Below are 18253 nucleotides of genomic sequence, written 5' to 3'. Positions count from 1 at the left end.
CCGCTCCTGCCGCTCCTGCGGGACGGGCCTTGTCAGTGCCCAGGGCGCGCCGCCGCCAGGGCAGGGGGGCCGGGACGCAGGGCAAGCTGGAGGGCGCGCCCCGGCTTGGGGGACCCCGGAGGAGCCCCGAGCGCGAAGCACGCAGCTGAGTCACACGGGGCGGGGGCGGGGGGGCTCCTCCTCCCCCAGCCGCACTTCCGGTGCCAGTTGGGCGGGAGCGCCCGCGCCCCAGCACGCGCACTTCATCCGCACAGCCCAGGCACGGCCAGCAGCCCCCCTTCCGCTCACCTTCTCCTGCCGCTTCTCCTCCTCGTACTCTCTGTTGCCTCTGGTCACCCCTTTTCCTTCCACCAGCAGATCCCGAAACAGGTCCACAGGGCCGGGACCTGGAGCTCCCGCTTCGGCTGCGTCGACAGCGGGTGGCGCGTTGCGCTGCCTGGCTTTCTTCCGCAGGAAATCTGTGCGGGCCTGGGGGAAAGCGGGTTACCGGCGGAGCTTGCAGAATCAAGTGATTCAAGCAGCGCAAGCCTGACCACGCCGGCTGGGCGGGGTGCAGCCCGGCGAAGAGGCACCTGTCCCAGCTGGGGGTCGTCAGCAAGCCCCGGTGGAGCGGGCCAGTAACTGCAGGCAGGACGACCAGGGCTTTCGGGCCAATCTGAGCTTACAGCAAGACCGAATCTCAGAAGGCCGGCTGGGCGGAACTCCCTGGCCTAAACTGGAGGTGTTCTCTGGACGCACAGGCCCGGGGGCACAGCTTAGTGGCAGAGCCCTTGCCAGGCACGGGCGAGGCCCCAGGTCCAGCCCCCAGCATCAAAATAAAAAAGGGGCACATAAAGGCTGCTAAACCTCGTTTCGGGCAGGCAGTCTGAACTCCAGGTGTGAGTCCAAGTCGATTAGCAATTTCCCAGGATAAGTGTGAATTCTGTTTTTAAAATTTCCTAATCTTAGTTACACACGATAATGGGCTGATGAACGTGATTTTAAAAGCCCTAGGCAGGCTGGGCATGGTGGCGCACGCCTGTAATCCCAGCACTTGGGAGGCTGAGGCAGGAGGATCGCCGCGAGTTCAAAGCCAGCCTGAACTGCATAGCGAAACCCTGGCTCAAAAAGACCAAAAAAAACCAAAACCCAAAACAAAACAAAACCCAAAGCCAAAATAAACAACCTCAGCTACTGTCCTGCCACTGCTGAGGATCAGGTTAACTAGGAAGGCCCTGGGGGTGAAAATTAGGTGCAAACCAAACAAATGAAGAAGCTGTCAAGAAACCTCCTGCGGGGGTGTCCGGGCGCAGGGCGGTCCTCTCCCCGCGCCTCCTATCTGAAGCCGCCTGGCGTCTCCGCGCAACCTGACGTCGCCCTTAGCAGCGCGCGCGGAGCTCCCCGGGGTTTCCTAAGTCGCGGCTCCGCAGCGAGCGGCCGCACTGTCAGTGGGCGCTCAGGACACAGCGGCGCGGGCAGACCAGTCAGAAACTCCTTGGACCATGCACACGAATGTATATAACGCTCCCACTCCGTGCCAAGCTCCAGACGTCCGAAATAGCCGCTCCGGGAACCCGGACCGGGACCGGGAGGGCCGCCCTCGGCGACGCGGCCACACTGCGCCTGCGCAGCGCCCGCTTCCGGCTCCTGCGCGCAGCGCCCGCGCGACTGGCCGCGGGAGCCCCGCTCGGCCGGAATCGGACCTTACCTCTTGCTCAGCGAGCAGCACCCTCCGCTCGCGCTCCTTCTCTTCCTCCCGGGCCTGTGCCTCGTCACGGCGCACGCGAGCGACATTGTCCTTGTTCCGGACGTGCCAGCTCTTCTTCGGCAAGATGTTCATGGCGCCGTAGCCGTCCACAGACTGGCAGGCCCGCCTTCAAGCACTTCCTATTGGCCAGAAGATATCCCCGCCTTGTTGCTCTTTCTCAGCCACGGTTTGGCTTTGGGGTAATTGGTACACGCCCTCAAATTTTGTAGGGAGGGATGATTGGCTGAGACTCCCGCCATCATAGCCATTCCCGGAGCCGTCGCCTGTTGTTGCCTAGCAACCGTTCTCAGGTTGAATCAATCACAAGTATCCCCGCCCAGACGCCGCCAGGTACGGTCGCCGATTGGTTAACATTTAGGCCACGCCCACTGACGGAAGAGCCCTTCAAGCCCACTAGAAAGCCAAGGGGTCAGGTCCACAAGAGAAGCGCCGTTCAGAATGTAGATTCCAAAAAGGACTCAGGAGCTTTGGAGTGTTTATTGATAAAAGAGGTTCAACAGAGAGGGACTTGAAGGCGGAGGGCCTGGAAGTCTCCGCATCCCAGGCTGGAAGCGCGTCGCCGTTTTCCACGCGACCTAACCGAAGGTTGCCAGGGTCGGGGGCAGTGAGGCTGAGGTTGGGACGCCATCCGAGCCGGGGGCTCACAGCGGGCCGCTCTCCGAGCCCAGCGCCACGGCGCGCTGGGCCAGGAACACTTTGTTCCGCGCCTCCTGCGGCGGGGGTGCAGGTGAGCCGCGCCCTCCCCGACAGGCCCCCTCCAGGCCCCCGGAAGCCCCGCCGCGGGACCGGCCTGCTCACCGTCTCTATCTGGCGTCTGAGCTCGGAGATGAGGCGTCCGTAGGAATTAGCCAGAGCCACGGTGTACGCCATCAGGATGCTGCGGGGCGGGGAGAAAAGCCACTCCGGAGACGCTCCTGATTACCTTCAACCGCGGTCCTTAGAAACCGGAACCGCACGCCGAGCCCTTCCTCCTGCAGCCTCTGGAGTCCAGTCTCGCGGCCCCTACCCCCAGACCCGGACCCAGGCCCAGCCCCTCCTCTCCCGGACGCAGATCACACGCACACTCCGACCCGCAGGCTGGCCCCCGCACCTGGAGACCAACAGAAGCGGCACTGCGAAAGCCTGGGTGCCCAGGAAGAAGAGGAAGTTCTGGGCCGTCTGAGGCAGGGTCTCGATGGACTCAGGGATCGGGGCCCAGATGGACGCCTTCCCCCGGAATGGGCCACACAGTTTGGAAGGCTGGATTCTGTAGGCAGAGTCAGGCTGGGCTCCGGCGGCAGGCGTCTGAGCCCGGCTGAGGGAGAGGGAGGAGGCAGGAGCCGCTCACTTACAGGAAGATGCTGTAGAGCACAGGGACGGCGGAGAGGAACAGCCCCAGGAGGAGGACCAGGGGGAAGACGAAGCTCGCCATGGAGGCCCGGAAGGTGCGGGCGGCCGGGGAGCAGGTGGAGAACAGAGTGAGCTGGCGGGAGGGTGGGAGGAGGGCTTCTGAGACCCACGTCTCCGGTGTCTCCTCCCCTCGTGCAGGAGTTCGGGTCCGCCCTCGCGCAGGACCCAGGAAGCGGCCGGTGGCTCCGACCCCGGGCTCTGCGCTCCGCGCCATCCTGCTGGGGCCCCCTGGATGTTCCTCCCCTGGCCCAGCAGCCGGGGCCCCTCGCCCCTCACCTTCTTCAGGTAGAAGAGCAGCAGGAACTTGGCCGTGTTGAGCAGGGGCAGTAAGGGGCAGAAAAAGCTGCCCACCCAGACCACCGTCTGCGCGTAGATGAGCCCCAGCACCTCGTCGGGCACCTGGAACTCCAGCGTCCCGCCCCAGCGCCCCAGCGCGCCCGGGCAGAGGCTGCAGAATATCCTGAGGGGCGGGGAGGGAGTTTGGAGGCGTGTCCCCTGCGGGTCTCCGCCCCACCGACCAATCGGAAAGGAGCATCGAGGGGGCGTGTCCATGGGGGCGAAGTTAGGCCCGCGGGGCCTGAAGACTCGAAACGGTAGGGGCGGGGTCAGAGGTGACAGGGGGCGTGGCCTGCAACCCAGGGCGATGATAGGGGATTGCGAGGCAGAAAGAGGTGCGTGGTGGGAGCCGAGATCCACACTGCGGGGACTCGGGGCGGGCTCTCACTTGCGAGGAAACTGGACGAAAAGCGCGATGGCCAGGCTGGTCAGCAGATCGAAGAGCAGCAGTTTGTACATCTCCTGGCCCACCCGAGTCTCCCAGCACTGAGGAAGCAGGGAAGGGATGGCTGAGGCCTCAGGACCCCGCACCCGGAGGAGCTGTCTGTCCAGCGCCCGGGCTCCGCGGCTCCTCTCCGCGGGCCGGGTCCTGCTTCCAGCCCCAGGGGCGCCGGGCTGCAGACCCACCGGGAGCTCCTTGTAGTTGTAGCCACAGTCCTTGCACGCCTCGGCCTGGGCGTTGCCCCCGCAGGTGATCTGAGACCAGAGCGAGAAGAGCAGGAACAGCAGGGAGGCGAGGCGCAGGAACACGGTCCTGAGGGAGGAGGGAGGGTCGGCGCCCGGCGCGCACACGTGTCCGTCCTCCTGCGTGGGGGCGCTCGCGGCCTGCGCGTTTCACAGGCAGCGACGCCTGGACTCCCGGGCCCCATGCGCCGGTGTCCCCGCGCCCCGCAGACCCAAGCACGCCCGCGCCGCTCCCCGTCCTCCTGGCCCCCAGCCCACCCCTCGGGCTGGAACCTGAGCAGGATGAGGACGAGCTGGTGGCTCCGGGTGTAGCCCTCCAGCGGGCCGATGAGCGTGAACACGAGCGGCAGCACGAAGTTGACCGTGGAGATGAAGATGGACGGCAGGTAGCTCACCAGCAGCTGCAGCAGCGGCGTCTGCCGGATGAAGGGCGTGTCCTGGGGAGGCGGGGTGCGGGTGGGCGGGCGGAGGAAACAGCGGAGCGTGAGGTCCCGCCAGCCTCCGGTTGCCTCGGGACCCTGAGGTCGGGGTCCACCCCTGACCCGAGCGTCCTGCCTGAGATCGCAGGGACGCCGGGCCTCCGCCCCGCCCTCCACCCGCGGGGACGCCCGTGCCGGCCCCGGAACCCACCTGCAGCTGCCCGGCTTCGCCCGTGACCCTGTAGACGCCGTAGAAGGCCGCGCCCAGCAGCGCCAGCACCAGCAGGTTGAGCAGCGCTCGCACCAGCCAAACCCGGGCCTGCTGGCCCAGCGTGCGCCCCGCGGCTCTGCGCCGGACCGCCGCCTCCTCCAGCTCCACCTGGCCGCACACACATCACCCGCTCCGATGCCCTGTCCTGGGAGAGGCCGGAGCCTCTCCGCACGCTGAGCTGCGCAGCCCCCTCCCACCCTCGGGCCACCTCGGCAGGGCTGGTTCATCGCTCCGGGGAGCCACAGGACCCTGGGTGCTGCAAACCCGCCGGCACCCAAGCCCCACCCCGGGCCCGCCCCTCGCGCCCGGAGTTCGCCTTTACCGCCGGCCCCGCCTGGCCACGCCCACTGGCCGCCGACCTCCGGGATCCCTGGCAGGGCCTCCTTACCAGAAAGCTCTGGCCCGCGCCTCGTCGCACGGGTCCCTGGGTCCCTATCGAGGTGGAACCCCGCCCCCACGCGCACCTGCAGCTCGTACAAGATGATGCGCTGGCGCAGTCGCACGTGCACAGCCCCGCTGAGGCCGAAGTCCCAGGCCGAGAACACCCGGTGGCTGTAGCTGGTCAGAGCCCCCGACTCGGCCAGCAGTGTCTGCTTCAGTCCCGGCACCGACCTGTGAGAGGGGAGACAGATGTGGACGAGCAGCGCAGCTGGGGCGGGGCCCGCGCTCCTGCAAAACAGGCGCCCAGACCTTTGGCATCTGGAGAGCGGTCACCCGGTAGAGGAAGAGGCAGAGGCAGGGACTCAGCAAGTCACGGGAGCAAAGGCCAAGAAGGACTCGGAGACAGAGCCCGGTAAAGACGACAGACACCCAGGAGAGAGGGACCTGGGAAAGAGCCGGAGACCCAGCAGCGGGTGCGGGGACGCCCGGGGACACTCAGCAGGGACTGAGAACCGGAAAACGGGCCACACGCAGAGCCGAGCAAGGACCCCGAGTGCAAAGCCAGGCGTGTGGCACAAGCCTCTAACTCCAGCACTCAGGAGACCGAGGCAGGAGGACTGCTGGGAGTTTGAGGCCAGCCTGGGCTGCCCTGTGAACTAAATGTAGCCAGCTCAGGACTAAATTGTGAGACGCTATTTCGAACAAAACAGAAACAGACCGTGTCCATCTTCAGCGCCCTGGGCCAGGCCCCCACAGCTCTCTTGGAGAGGACAGAGGACTCCTTGCCTGGCGCCCTCTGAGAAGCCATGCTCTGTTCTTGAGCTGGGCGGCTTCTTTCTTTCCGTGCAAATCAGATCATGTTCTGAGGTGTGAACCCTCTTCCACGGCTTCTCCCTGCCCTTGGGGCTCGGCTCCTTCCTGGGACAGCCAGCCCGGCCGCCTCCTTTTCCAAGCTCAAGTCCTCTCCTAGAGGCTCTCAGAGGTGGAAACATTTGCGACCTGGCCGTTCGCAGCAGAAGCGGTTGTGCCTAGCGTCTGGTTTCTAGCGTTGCTCTCCAGTCAAAGAACGGACCTGGGCCTGCGTATTCAGCAGCCTCACGGGGCACCGCCCCGCTGGGCCAGGCAGGGGACCCCACTGCTGCTTGCGCTCCCTCTTGGCCACCTCCCTGCGCGCCTGAATGCCAGCGGGCCCCGCTGGTGTGTCTGCAGATCAGACCCCGCCCGAGCCCTTGTCAGTGTTCCTTTTCTATCGCTCGGGCAGGACGGAGCTCCCTGGATATGAGCTTCCGTACCACCGAAAACACCGAAACGAGAGCACCTCAAAACCAGCGTTCCGGGTACCCCCGCAAGCCTGCTCATCTCCTTTCCTCCTCAGCGGGTGGGGCCTGGGCCTGGCGGGGGGCCGGGCGCACTCACGCAGCCGATCAGGAAATCCCCTCAACTCAGTCAAACCTGGCACCTCCACGTGTGTAAGGTGCAGGCGCAGGCCGCAGCGACTTGTGTGGACAGAGGGTGGCGGCTTCCCTGAGCGGGTGGGCAGTGCTGCTCTAGTTCTCAGCGTCGTTCTTGACGCAGGTGTGAACCTGCCAAGCTCTCCCTGGTTTCTGAAGTACTGGGGATGAACGCCGGAGCGCTAAGTTACCTCTCTGGTTCTGAGACAAGGCCTCCCCAAGGAGCCCAAGCTGGCTTTGAGTTTTCAATTCTCCTGCCTCAGCCTCCCGGGTGCTGGGGTGACAGGGGTGAGCCATGGTGCCCGGCTCAGGGGGATCATTTTTAGAAAGAATGAAAGCGTTAGGTGAGGGTTAGACTCTGCAGCTCCTCCCCCACACACACCGGGCTCCCGAATCAATCTCGCTGCACGCTCTGCCCCGAACGCTCTTCCTCCAGGAGTGTGCGTGGCCGAAGCCCTCACCTGCTCAGGAATTTGCTTACTCGTTAGGTTCTTATGCAGCTTCCCCGGGCCACCTATGAATACGGCAGCCCGGCCACTGCGTGTCTCCCTCACCCACGGCCCGGCCGGCTTGGGTGGACCAAGTAACAGACTCACCGCGCCGCGTGAGGACAAGACTGTTTGGGGCTGGTTTGTCGCTTCCTGTCTGTTTTGCTAAGCACCACGCCCCCGTGACACGGCCCAGCGCCTGGCACGCGGCAGGTGTGTGCCAAGCTTTGCAACATGAATGCATGAATGACCCCTCCTGGTTCGCTGTGTAGCTCTGCTTCCCCTCAGGAGGCCGCTGACTTGTGTCCCCGTGGAATACGCTGCTTTCTCCACCATATTCTAAGCTGGGGGGGCTCTTTGTGTCCTTAGTCTCACACGCAAGAGGCACCTTGCAGACTGACCGAACTCGGGGGCCTGAGCACAGAGCAAGCACTCCCGGGCAGGCGCCCAGCCCCGCTCCCACCCTCGGGCCCAGGGGCCAGCGTGCGCGTGTCACTGACCGCCGCAGGATGAGCACCAGGCAGATGAGGCCGGTGACGAAGACGGAGCACAGGTAGGTGACTCCCAGGTGCCCGCGGGCCGGGTAGAACCCGTAGAAAAGGGGGGACCATTCTAGGTAGCCCTGGGGAGGGAGGGGAGGCAGGCGGGGTCACTGCGGGTCCGCGTGGTGCGGGGCCGGGCTGGGAGAGACGGCCCCTGAGCGCTCCGGCCGGCAGGGCGGGACATCACCGCGACCCACCTGCCCAGAGAGCAAGTTGAAGAGCTGGGAGGGGAAGGTGGCCAGGCCGGGGGTGTGGGGGCTGTAGGAGCCGCAGGGTGAGGAGGCGCCGGGGCCGGGGGGGCCCGGGGGAGGCCCCTGCAGCCAGGTGGGCAGCAGCACCAGGCCGACCACGAGCACGGACGCCAGTGCGTTGAGGAGCAGCAGGAAGCGCAGCAGGGAGAAGTAGGACCGGGTGCCGCCGCCGAACTGGCCTGCAGGGGGCGGCAGAGAGGCGCTCGCGTTCCTTCTCCCCGCGCGGGGGGCCCGGGCCAGCCCTGCTCCCCGGCCCCGCACACACCCCCGATCCTCTTCACCGTCCACGCCCAGGGCTGCAGGCTGCGCAGGCCTTCCTTCGTCTTCTCCTGGCCCCTGGCCAGCCGCCGGGCCCAGTGGCCAACCCTGGACCCGGGGCTGTCGGCCCCTTGCTCCCTGGCCTGGTTCTTCCTGGAAGGGAAGCAGAGAAAACGCGGGCCTGGCAACCCTGGGCTCTGTAGCTACAAAAGAAGAGCACCTGAGCTTGCGGGAAGCCGGGCACGGCAGCGCGGAGTCCGCGTGGCTGAGTCCGCCCGGAGCGCGCAGCAAGCGGCAGCCCCGCCCGTGGGGCCTGCGCGGCCGAGGGCAAAGCACAGACGGGCGGGAGCCCTGGCACCGTCAGAGGGGGCTTCCCGGTGCAGGGGCGCCGGGGGCAGGGCGGGCCCTCACCTGTGCAGCCGCCTCGCCTGCATGGGCCAGGGCAGCTCCCGGGAAGGGAGCGGGTCCCGCGGCTCCGGTGCGGCCGCACCTGCGAAGGGCCGGGCGCCGCTTCCTCCACCTTCCTCCTCCTCCTCCAGGGAGCCCCAGGGCAGCACCCCAGGGCCACGGTACCGAAGCGTGGCGGCACTGGGGAGCTTGTTCAGCTCGGACGCCAGCGACCGGCCTAGGAGGAGAGCAGGGGGCGAAGAGCGGGGTCCAGGCCCGGCCTCGCCCTCGGACCCGGGAGTTCGGGGTTCCCAGCCGCCTGTCGGGGCTGGTTTGGACTTCCTGCCCTCTACTTCCCACGGGCCCAGCAACCCAGACTCCCGCACTCGCCCGCTGGGGGGCCAAGGGCCACCCTGCCCAGGGTCGAGGGGTCCAGGCCCCAACTTGCTTCTTCCTCACCCAGGGGCTCGGAGCCCCCCGCCCCAGGTGACAGGCGGTCCGCTCCAGACCCTCTCCTCCGAAGAGGCTGGGGCTGCGGTTCCTCCGGCCCCGGGGCTCCCCGCCCGTGTCTTCGTCTCGGTACCCGGAACCTGCCCATGCCGTGGTTAGGGGGAGCCCAGGACCCGACCGCCCCCGGGCACAAGGCTGCCAACTGCCCAGCTCTCCCACCTGCTCTGGCCTCCAGGGGGGCCGGCCCCCGCCAGGGCTCGGGCTCCCAGTCCAGGCCTCCTTCCATGGCCCTGGGCAGCCGCGTTTCCGCCTCCCAGGTGCCCTGGGCAGGGACAGCCCCAGGTGAGGGCGGGCCCAGGGGCAGGTGGCCCAGGAAGAGCAGGGCGACGCTGCGTGTTCTCCCGGCAACTGCAGTCGGGTCGCCGCCTCCACACCCGCCAGTGCCCCGGGTTTATGCCCAGACGCTCACGCTCACACACACACACACACACTGTGTGACACACTTTATTGGGAAGATCGACACGTTCTAACCCCTCCTGGGCCGAGGGACGGCGGGGGCTGCGGGAGCAAATTCCCAGCCCCACTCAGGAAACCAGGGTCGCTCCCCCTGCACGCCTGAACACCGGTTGCATGAGATTAAAAATGGAACAAGACACAGGAAGAGGCGCTCGCTCCCAGAACCCGCCCCGGGGCCGTCCCCGCTGGAGACCCGAAGAGAAAGCGTCCGAGAAGGCACACGGCGCCTTCCCTCCCTGCTGCCCCGGGACGGCGGCTCCAACGCTGCGGCCAGGCAGGGACAGGTGTCCGGACCGCACCCTGACGTCAGAGGGCCAAGCGGGAGAGGCACAGCCTCGGCTCTGCTCTCATCCAGTCCAAGGCGGGCAGCTAGCAGGGAAGAGGGAGCCCTCTCCAGGCGCCGGCCTGGCCGGGACTCCAGCGCGCACGGGAGACGGCGGCCCGGCGCGGGTCCCCGGGGCACCGCGTGCGGCAGGACCGGCCGGCAGGGGGCGCGCCGGGACAGCTCACTCCTCCCGCAGCTTCTCCGGGGCGGTGCCGGTGGCTTGGGAGGCCGTCTTCGGCCGGCTGCGCCTGCCCCCTCCCAAAGCCAGCCCCAGCGCCAGGCAGGCCAGGGCCACGACGTGCACGCAGAAGTAGACAGAGGACCAGTACCGCAGCGTGCTGCCCATGGACAGGAGCACGAAGCCCATGCACATGTAGTCGTAGGCACGCATCTTCAGGAACCAGTGCACCCAATACCAGACCTTCTGGCCCCCGGGGCTCAGCCGCCCCCACAGCGCCGACTCCAAACAGCCCTCGGCAGCCAGGCACAGCGGGATGGTCAGGAAGCTGAGATAGTAGCCGGGGTGCAGGCCGTGCCAGTAGGCGCTCAGCAGCATGGTCCAGGCGCTCCTGGGGAGAGGCTGGAGTCAGGGTGCAGGAATCCAGGTTCCGGACGCAGTGCCCCATGTCGGGAGACAGCAAGTCTACGCACAGCCCTCTGCCCCCGCCGGGGTCTCACGGGCCACAGCACTTTCTTCCTCGGGACCAAGAAGTCCAATTCCTTGGCCCGGGGGGGTGTCAAAAAGCAGGCTCTGCGGCCTGGCAGCGTCACCTGGGAACTCGTTAGAGCACACATTCCTGGGTGCCACGCCACTGGCATCAGACATCCTGGCATGGGGCTCTCAGGAAGCCTCTGCCGTGACAAGTCCTCTGGTGAACACCCGAGGACCTCGGCCCCGCCCAAGGCCTGGAAGCCCACACACTGGCCACGTTCTGTCTCTCCCCTCACGGCCTTCCCCCAGTCCTGGAGAATCGGGAAGCCAACGGCCCCTGCCCCTCCGGGAGGCCAGGAGTCCTGAGCTGCCCACCCTGTATGACCCAGGTCCTGCCTCCCTTAAGAGGACAAGAGGGGGTGTTGCTAACTGGTGGACTGCCTGGCATGAGGGAGGCCCTGGGTTCAATCGTCCCTTTCCCGGGACCTCCTGTGTCTGCCACCCCAGCACCCGCCAGCAAGGAGTCAGGCTCCACGCCTCTCCTCAGCACCCATGTGTAGCCCACCCTGAGCCCCGGCTCTGCTCCCAAAGCTTGTTACTGCTGGGCCACTGCTCCCTCCTGAGAGCTCCATGCCTTCATCATCACCGGGATGCCTGTGATTCCTGTCCGTGATCCCCCCCAATTTTGCGCCTGCTGCCTCCTCCACCTCTACTGCATCCTCCACACAAGCCCAACAGGACCCCCACCCAGGTACCAGGGATTACACCGGGGCCTTCACCCTGAGCTACACGCTGCCTGCCCCCCGCCCTTTTATTTTAAGGCAGGGTCTTGCTAAGACACCACTGCTGATCTCAAACTTGTGATCCTCCCAGGCACTGAGTAGATTTTTTTGGGGGGGGACAGGATCTCGCTATATTACACATGCTGGCCTACAACACACGTTCCTCCTGCTCCGGCCTCCCGAGTACTGAGGTGACAGGTGCATGCCGTCACTCCTGGCTGAGTAGATCTTTAAACCACAAGGCAGACCTCCCCCACACAGGTCTAGCTCCAGGGCTGCGGCGTCTCAAGAGCTCCTCTGCTGGCTGGGAAGGCAAAGGGCCATGCAGCAGGCTGCCTACCCTTTCTCAATCTTGTTCTCTTAAAATGGGAATTTTAAAAATTGGGGGTGATAAAAGAGTTGCCATTTCTGTGACTTAAAAGGTGATGCCCAGCCCACCACGGTTTCTACTCAAGAACTACTGGAAGAGAAGGCTGGGGAGGTGGTGCATTCCTATTCTCCCAGCTGCTCAAGCGCCTTAGGCAGGAGCACTGCAAGTTCAGGGCCAGCCTGGTAGTTCAGCAAGACTAAGATAAACAGGACCCAGTACAACACTGTTACAGAGAAGGCCCTCAGGCCTAGGTGGGCAGTTTATCCCAGTGCAGGCCTGGGAAACTACAACTCCCATGAGCTCTAGGGGCAGTGCTCCAGCAGGGATGCCACGGGCTGCGCCAACCAACACCCAGGGCGCCCTCACCTCAGGACGTAGGAGCGGGCAGGCGCGCTCTTGTAGATGTACTGTGCCAGCCACCACTGCACCGTCATGTTCCAGTACCGCATGCCCTCCCGCACACGCATGCAGAAGTCTGTGTTGTAGCAGTCGATGTTGCGGATGGTCTCGTAGTCGTACTCCAGGGCAGCCGCCTTCTCCAGACTGGGGGTGGGGATGAGGGCGGGGACAGACATGCCGCTCAGCCAGGCACACCTCGCCCCCCCCCACGTCTACTCTTGTCCCAGCCCCTGACACTAACTAACGAGCGACTCTGGCCAGGTGCTAGCTCTCCAGCTGTCAGAGTTGCCAGCGAACAGGGGAGGAAGGCCAGGGGGAGCAGGGCGGGTGGGTGGGGCACCATTCACCAACAGTGGGGTTCTCTTCGTGGTAATGGGGGGCTGCCACAGCTGCAGAAAGCCTGCAGGGGAACAGTTGCTAAGCTATGAGTGCTTCAGCAACCAAGCTCAGCATATTCACAGAACCTACCAAGCGTGGTCCTTTCTGAGCCCTGGGATAGTGCGGTTGCTAGGGAAGCATCTTTCCAAAGGAGGTGGTTGCTAGGGAGACTTCTAAGCTTGGTGATCTCAAGGATCTCCATGCTATGGACAAAGGATTCCTTAGCAACAAGGCCCAGGCTGTTCAGAAAAGCTTCCAAAAAAGGCCTTTTGTCCTGGTCCCTGTGATCATTTGAGAAGCGTCACCTACAGGAATACAGTGACACCAGCGGGCCAGCAATGTAGAACGTCTGCTGGAGCCCTTGGTGGCTTCCAGAGATGAAAGGGAGCCACCCTTTAGAAGGGGGGCTGGCAGGTTCAGAAAGCCTTCAACGCCTGCTGACTTCCCTGGGGTAACGTCCTCTCTAGCAGCTGGGGCTCTGCCCGTGGTTACTAGGGCAGTGGGCGCCCCTACCCCACGACAGGGTGGCAGTTTGTGCCTTGGAGTGGGTGGAACAAGCCTGGCAAGGAGTGGTTTGTAATTTACATCAGGAGAATGCTGCCCCAGCACCAGCCCCAGGTGGAAGGCTGGCAACAGATTCTAGAAGGGTCAGCCCACTTCTAGTTGCTAGGAGACCACTTCCTTGGCAACTCAGGAGTACGCTTCCTCAGCAACAGGGGCGCCTGTGTCACTGCCTGCGTGACCTACTCAGCAATGTCGGTGCCGAGGACACTGGCAGCAGCAGGAGCAACAGGGGTCAAGACGGTTACCGGGGAGGACTGGCTTCCCTGTTAACAGGAGGGGGTGGCCTGTGGTTGCAGGGAATGGTGTCCTCCCAGCTGGAGGCGGGCACGGTGAGAGATGCTATTTCCTTGGAGACAGAGGGCAACTGAGAGCGGCTATGTGACATCATGTCATGGGGAGAGGCACTGGCTCCCACAACACAAGAGGCGCTCAGGGGGCGCAGGTTCTATAGCCCCGAAGAGCAGGACTTCTGACAAAAAGAGAACTAGAGTTGCTAGGGATATTGTTTCCCTAGCAGAGAGGGCGGCTGAGTTGCTAAGCAACCATTCCCCTAGCAACAGAGGATGACCTACCACTACCAAAGCATGGCATCCCCAGCAGCCAGGAATAATCTGGTTTTGGGGGTGACATTTCCATGGCAATACGGGGTGGTCTGTGGTTGCTAGGATACCACCTTCCTTTTCTAGCAACAGAGGGGGTCTCACCATACTGAGGGGTGACAAGTGCTAGCAACAGGGGGCAATGAATAGGTACCAAGAACACTGGACCCCTACTGACAAGGGAAGGCAGGTGGTGGTCGCCGGAGGTGACCGACCACTGGCCACGTGTGGTGGCCCTGCCCTGCTCCCCACTGCCCTCCCTGCTGGGGGCAGGGCCAGCCTAGCAGGGCCAGCCCTTGGTGCCAGGGCCTGCTGAGTCTTGGGAAGCCTCCCTCCCTTCGCCTGACCTGCTGGGGGGTGGGCATTGGAGGGTGGGGCCGCCCCCGGCCCGGGCCTTGGCGGCCACAGGGTAGGCCCCAAAGCCGGCAGCGATGCAGCCGCACTCAGCAGCAATCCAGGCCACGTAGAAGCGCATGCGGAAGGCAAAGAAGACTGGGATCATGTAGAAGAGGCGGGCGGGCAGTGGGCGCGCATAGAAGGCGTCCTCGCGCACGGCCTCCAGTGGGAAGAGATGGGAGGACAGCAGGAAGAGCAGGCCGAAGAGCGGGGCCGGCCAGGCCCGGCGGAGCAGGGGCCGCAGGCTGGGCACGGCCTCCGGGAAGGGCTGCTCCAGCCAGTCCAGGTAGGTGCGATAGCGAAAGAACGGGCCTGCAGGGGCAGAAGACACGGGTGGTCAGAGACTAAGAGGGAGAAGGGGAGGGAGGGAGGGAGACCCAGACAGCACAGACAGAAAGGCGGGACAATGACCCTAGGAGTGAGGACTGAGGTTAAGATAGGTGGAGACAGACAGACAAGACCTTGACCTTGGGAGACCTTCAGGTAAGTCACAGAAGGTAGAGCAGCTGGAGAGATGGTGGGGTGGGGTGGGATGGGGTGGGGTAGGGTGGGGTAGGGACAGGGAAACCCAGGCCTGCAGGCAAGAGGCCCGGCTTTGCCTAAAGAATCCACTGCAGGGAGCTCCCAGCCCAGCAGGCCTGGAAACAGTGGCCCTGGAGACATGGTGGTGCTGCGGCCTAGGGAGGAGCAGATGTGGGTGTGCAAACTTCACATGTTCACAAAAAGCTCACGTGTGTGAGATTCACACACCCATAACAGGCCCATGGGAGAGACAGTCCAGGAGCAGTGGGGACAGTCCGGGGCAGCGGAGCGGACACGGAACACCACGCAACTCCAGGCAGAGAGTGAGCGCGAGGGGCAGAGGCCATGCGTCAGGCAGGCCGCTCACCTGTCATGATCCCCACGTAGCAGTAGCTGTAGCTCAGCGTCTCCATCAAGGAGGGAACTTCGGGCAGCAGCCCCAGGGCGGGCGTCTTGCTGAAGCCCGAGGCCATTTCCTTCCGCTGGGCCAAGTGCAGGTCCTGGACGTCACTGGCCAGACTCACCAGCTGGGGGTGGGCAGGCAGAGCGGTCAGCGGCACCTCCCTCAGGGCTGCAGTAGGGCGCTCAGAGCCCCCACAACAAGGGCTGCCTGCGGACAGCTGGAGGCGCTCCCCGCAGCAGGGGAGGGCCCGCTCGAGGGGAGGCTGGGCACCCGGAGTGGTGGGAGACCCTTCCGGCTCCATCCTGGGCCTCCTCTCTCTCCGCCAGCTGTCCCCATGTGCGCTCATGCAGTCCTGTGGCCTTAGGTTCGGTCCACAAGCCAATCACACACAAACACTACCCCAATCTGGACCTCGCCGAGCCCAGAGCCCCAGCAAGCTGCCCAGTCACCGTTCATACTTGGAGCCTTCCAGACTTGCCAGCTGTAATGCGTCCAAAAGGGAGCAGTGTCACCCACTGCCCGAGGCAGATCTTCCCGTCTCTCCAGCAGAGCGGCCACCCCATCCAGTGAGCTGCTCAGGCCAGAAGCCGCACCGCTCTGCACCCAACCGCTCAGCTTTCTGTCTGTCTCCTTCTCCGCACCTCCACTGCGGGGCTGAGGATGTCCCACCCGCCCTTCCAGATCTACCCTCTACCGTCCCACAGGGCCCGGGCTGGCCCTGGGGCGCAGGTGCGTCTGTTGGCTTCCTGCTGCGTTTGGTGGACAAAGGGCCCAACAGGACAGTGAGGAAGGCAGGATGGTGAGCGCTGGGCTGTTCTTCCCCTGGGAGACTGAGCTGCAGGGCTGGTTTCCAGCGGAAGGAGGCCTCTATCCATCACCTCTTCCTTCCCTCTCCAGGACCTGCCTCCCCCAGGTGCCCTGACCCACGGTCCCTGCACTCCCTTCTCCTCCATGCTGCCCACCCCGCTGCAGACAAACCCCTCCAGCTGTCCTGGAGCAGCACTTCCCGTCAGGGCCCTGGGCTGCCAACCACAGCTGACTGAGCACATCAAGCTGCCACCGCTGTCACATGGTCTCTGATAAGGGAGCCCTATCTCACTCCATCTTGGCCTGTCCCACTTCAACTCTCTCAGTATCTAGGGTGTGTGTTCTTAAGTTGTTGTGGGTCTGGGGATTGCACCCAGGGCTTCCCACATGCTAGGTGGGGCACATATCCCCGGGCTACATCCACAGCCTTTGGAGCCTGGGGGATAAAGGGTGTGCGTCACAACTGGCTCAGGGTATTTTAATGTTCTAAACATGCAAAAGCAATCGCATTCTCTTTTCTGGCAACAAACCAAACTCCTTCTCCCAGGGGACGCTGGTCCCCCCCAGAAGGAAGTCCCAACTCCTGCCACAGCTGACAAGGCCCTGCATGGCCCGGCCCTTGCTGCCCACTGCCCTGCGGGCTCTGCAGGGAGCTGACGTGGCTGGCACAGTCTGCGGCACTGGCCGTCCCACACACCGTGGCCCGTGGTCCCAAAGCATCCCGAAATGGTCTTCCTGCAAGTCTCCTCGCACTTGATTCCTGCCTACGCGCCAGCTCCCGGTGAGAACACAGAACCCTGGAGAAGTCAGTTCTCCACCTTGTGTGACCGTTCTTACTAATGTCACCGGATCCCAGAACAGAGCAGAAGCTCAGGACCTGCCAGATCTGGGGCAGGGCCTGGGAGTCCCTTCCACCTACCTTCCCAGGTGGGAGGAGCCACGCCTGGCTGTCCCAGTTGACACCTTTGGCCACACACCTACTCCCTAAAGTTAATTTTCCAACTCTGCAAAGCACTTTGTTACAGAGCTTTAAGCACTGTGTGGGCCAAGCAGGGTCAAGAGGCACAGTCCAGGTGCCAAAGAGCTCTTCCTATTACAGCAATCGGGCTCTTTCCTTAGCCCAGAAAGCGTGGAGCGGTGAAGAGCCGCTCTGGGACATGAGGGGTGAGCCCTGTTCCCACACTCGGGGTTTGTGAGATAAAATCCCCACCCCGCCCGCTGGGAAGGGCCGGGAGGTGCGAGTAGGTAGCCGGACCACGGGGAGGCTGGGGGCGTGGGAGTCCAGGCTGACCTTCAGCGTCAACAGCAGCTGTACGGCATTGGTGAAGGGCGTAGGAGTCGGCAGGCCCAGCAGGCTGAGGGCTCGGAAGAACAGCAGATAGGAGAAGGTCCAGGCCAGAGCCAGGGTGTGGCAGGAGCTGGGGGAGAGGCGGAGGCGCGGTGTGGGTGTGGGGTCTCGGGTCCGCTGGCCCTCCTCCGAATGTCAGAGAAGTCCTCCCCCAGCACTCGGAGTTCAGACAGAAAATTCCAGTGGGGAAGAGAGCACAGGGAAGGGAGGACGGAGCGAGTTGAGGGTTCAGGGAGAGACTTCCTCCTCCTGGGTCCTCACCACCAAGACCCACAGGGCGCGAGGGCCGGGCGGGGGGGGGGGCGGGCGCTGAGCGGCAGCGCTGTGGGGGGGGGCACAGAATGCAGGGGCACACGGAGCCACAGGAGCTGAGCCAAGCAGGAGGAGAGGAAAATCAGACGCACGAGGGACAGGGAGCGAGGAGAGAGCAGGAGGCATCCAGGCTGGGGCAGGAGTGCAGACCCGAAGGCGGGGTCCCCTCCCTCCCCTCCGCCTCCGCCGGCTCACCGGGGCTGGGCCTGAATGAGCGCCCAGGTCCCCAGCACGGTGACCAGAGAGTGCAGCGTGTGGGGGCCGCAGGTGAACACGGTGAGCCCCAGGCCCACGGCCGCCGCGCCCCATCTCTTCAGCCCGGGTCCTGCGGGGAAAGGTCGGCGTGAGCCTGCGACCTCGGGGCTCCCTCCTCGCCCCCCGCCGCCGCCCGCCTCCCCTCACTCTCCACCGGGGGGACACCTGACTCACCAGCTTTCTTAAAGAGGAAGCCGATCGGGATGGAGATGAGAAGAACCACCAGATAGGTCCGCTCCTCGGGAGACATGTTCTGGGGAGAGAGGGAGGGCAGGGGCTCCTAGGGAGTCCCGGGAGTCGGGCTCCCGTCCTCTGCCCCGCCCTGGCTCTCCGCGATCCGGGACCAGGAAGGCAGCCCCAGCCTCTCTCCTCCGCAAACGCAGATTAAAGCTGCGCGCCCCACCCCACGCAAGAGCCGATCTCGAGACACCCTTCCTGCGGGAGCCCCGCGACGCCTCCTCCCCAGCCCCGTCGGGGCGAGCGCTGGGAGACCCCGGCCCCGATCCCTCCAGCTCGCGCCCTCGCAGCACCCAGGGGCGCCTCCGCCTCACCCCGGGGCCCGCCCACGGCC

General features: G+C 64.7%; 3 protein-coding genes across 3 annotated transcripts in view; all 3 read right to left on the bottom strand.

Annotated features, from left to right (window-relative positions):
• Positions 1-2106, bottom strand: part of Leng1 (leukocyte receptor cluster (LRC) member 1) — a gene marked incomplete in the record, with an annotated part of 3056 nt that extends 950 nt beyond the window's left edge. The window contains 1 exon segment of the mRNA XM_013510091.1: positions 1688-2106. Coding sequence (XP_013365545.1) covers positions 1688-1819 — 132 coding nt within the window.
• Positions 2107-2205: 99 nt separating this feature from the next.
• On the bottom strand, positions 2206-9401 carry Tmc4 (transmembrane channel-like 4). Its single transcript, XM_005414858.2, has 15 exons — positions 9274-9401; positions 8629-8842; positions 8225-8370; positions 7906-8138; positions 7667-7788; positions 5311-5458; positions 4787-4954; positions 4430-4593; positions 4100-4226; positions 3861-3958; positions 3413-3596; positions 3079-3209; positions 2838-2993; positions 2546-2624; positions 2206-2457 (listed from the first exon to the last, which is right to left on the bottom strand). Exons 1-15 carry the CDS (start codon positions 9338-9340, stop codon positions 2389-2391), a joined length of 2106 nt encoding a protein of 701 aa, XP_005414915.1. The 5' UTR covers positions 9341-9401; the 3' UTR covers positions 2206-2388.
• A 146-nt stretch (positions 9402-9547) lies between these two features.
• Positions 9548-17932, bottom strand: Mboat7 (membrane bound O-acyltransferase domain containing 7). The gene is made up of 7 exons (XM_005414856.2): positions 17857-17932; positions 17623-17752; positions 17059-17185; positions 14925-15084; positions 13987-14347; positions 12066-12242; positions 9548-10464 (listed from the first exon to the last, which is right to left on the bottom strand). The coding sequence occupies exons 1-7, from the start codon at positions 17930-17932 to the stop codon at positions 10077-10079; spliced, it is 1419 nt and encodes a 472-aa protein (XP_005414913.1). The 3' UTR covers positions 9548-10076.
• Between the last annotated feature and the right edge of the window lie 321 nt (positions 17933-18253).

The sequence above is a fragment of the Chinchilla lanigera genome, unplaced genomic scaffold (assembly GCF_000276665.1).
Source record: "Chinchilla lanigera isolate Chin_1 unplaced genomic scaffold, ChiLan1.0 scaffold00203, whole genome shotgun sequence".
Lineage (NCBI taxonomy): Eukaryota > Metazoa > Chordata > Mammalia > Rodentia > Chinchillidae > Chinchilla > Chinchilla lanigera.
This window is presented reverse-complemented; position numbering and strand designations above follow the sequence as displayed.

Bases quoted from the DNA above. Each gene is read 5' to 3' on its own strand.
- Tmc4 (XM_005414858.2), bottom strand. From the start codon at position 9,340: ATGGAAGGAGGCCTGGACTGGGAGCCCGAGCCCTGGCGGGGGCCGGCC. The intron at 8,139-8,224 runs GTGTGTGCGGGG...CGCCCCCTGCAG, and splicing joins GACGGTGAAGAGGATCGGGG to GCCAGTTCGGCGGCGGCACC. The intron at 4,227-4,429 runs GTTCCAGCCCGA...CTCCTCCCTCAG, and splicing joins CTCGTCCTCATCCTGCTCAG to GACCGTGTTCCTGCGCCTCG.
- Mboat7 (XM_005414856.2), bottom strand. From the start codon at position 17,932: ATGTCTCCCGAGGAGCGGACCTATCTGGTGGTTCTTCTCATCTCCATC. The intron at 15,085-17,058 runs GTCAGCCTGGAC...GCCCACCCCCAG, and splicing joins AGCTGCTGTTGACGCTGAAG to CTGGTGAGTCTGGCCAGTGA. The intron at 12,243-13,986 runs GTCAGGCGAAGG...CCCCACCCCCAG, and splicing joins CAATGCCCACCCCCCAGCAG to TCTGGAGAAGGCGGCTGCCC.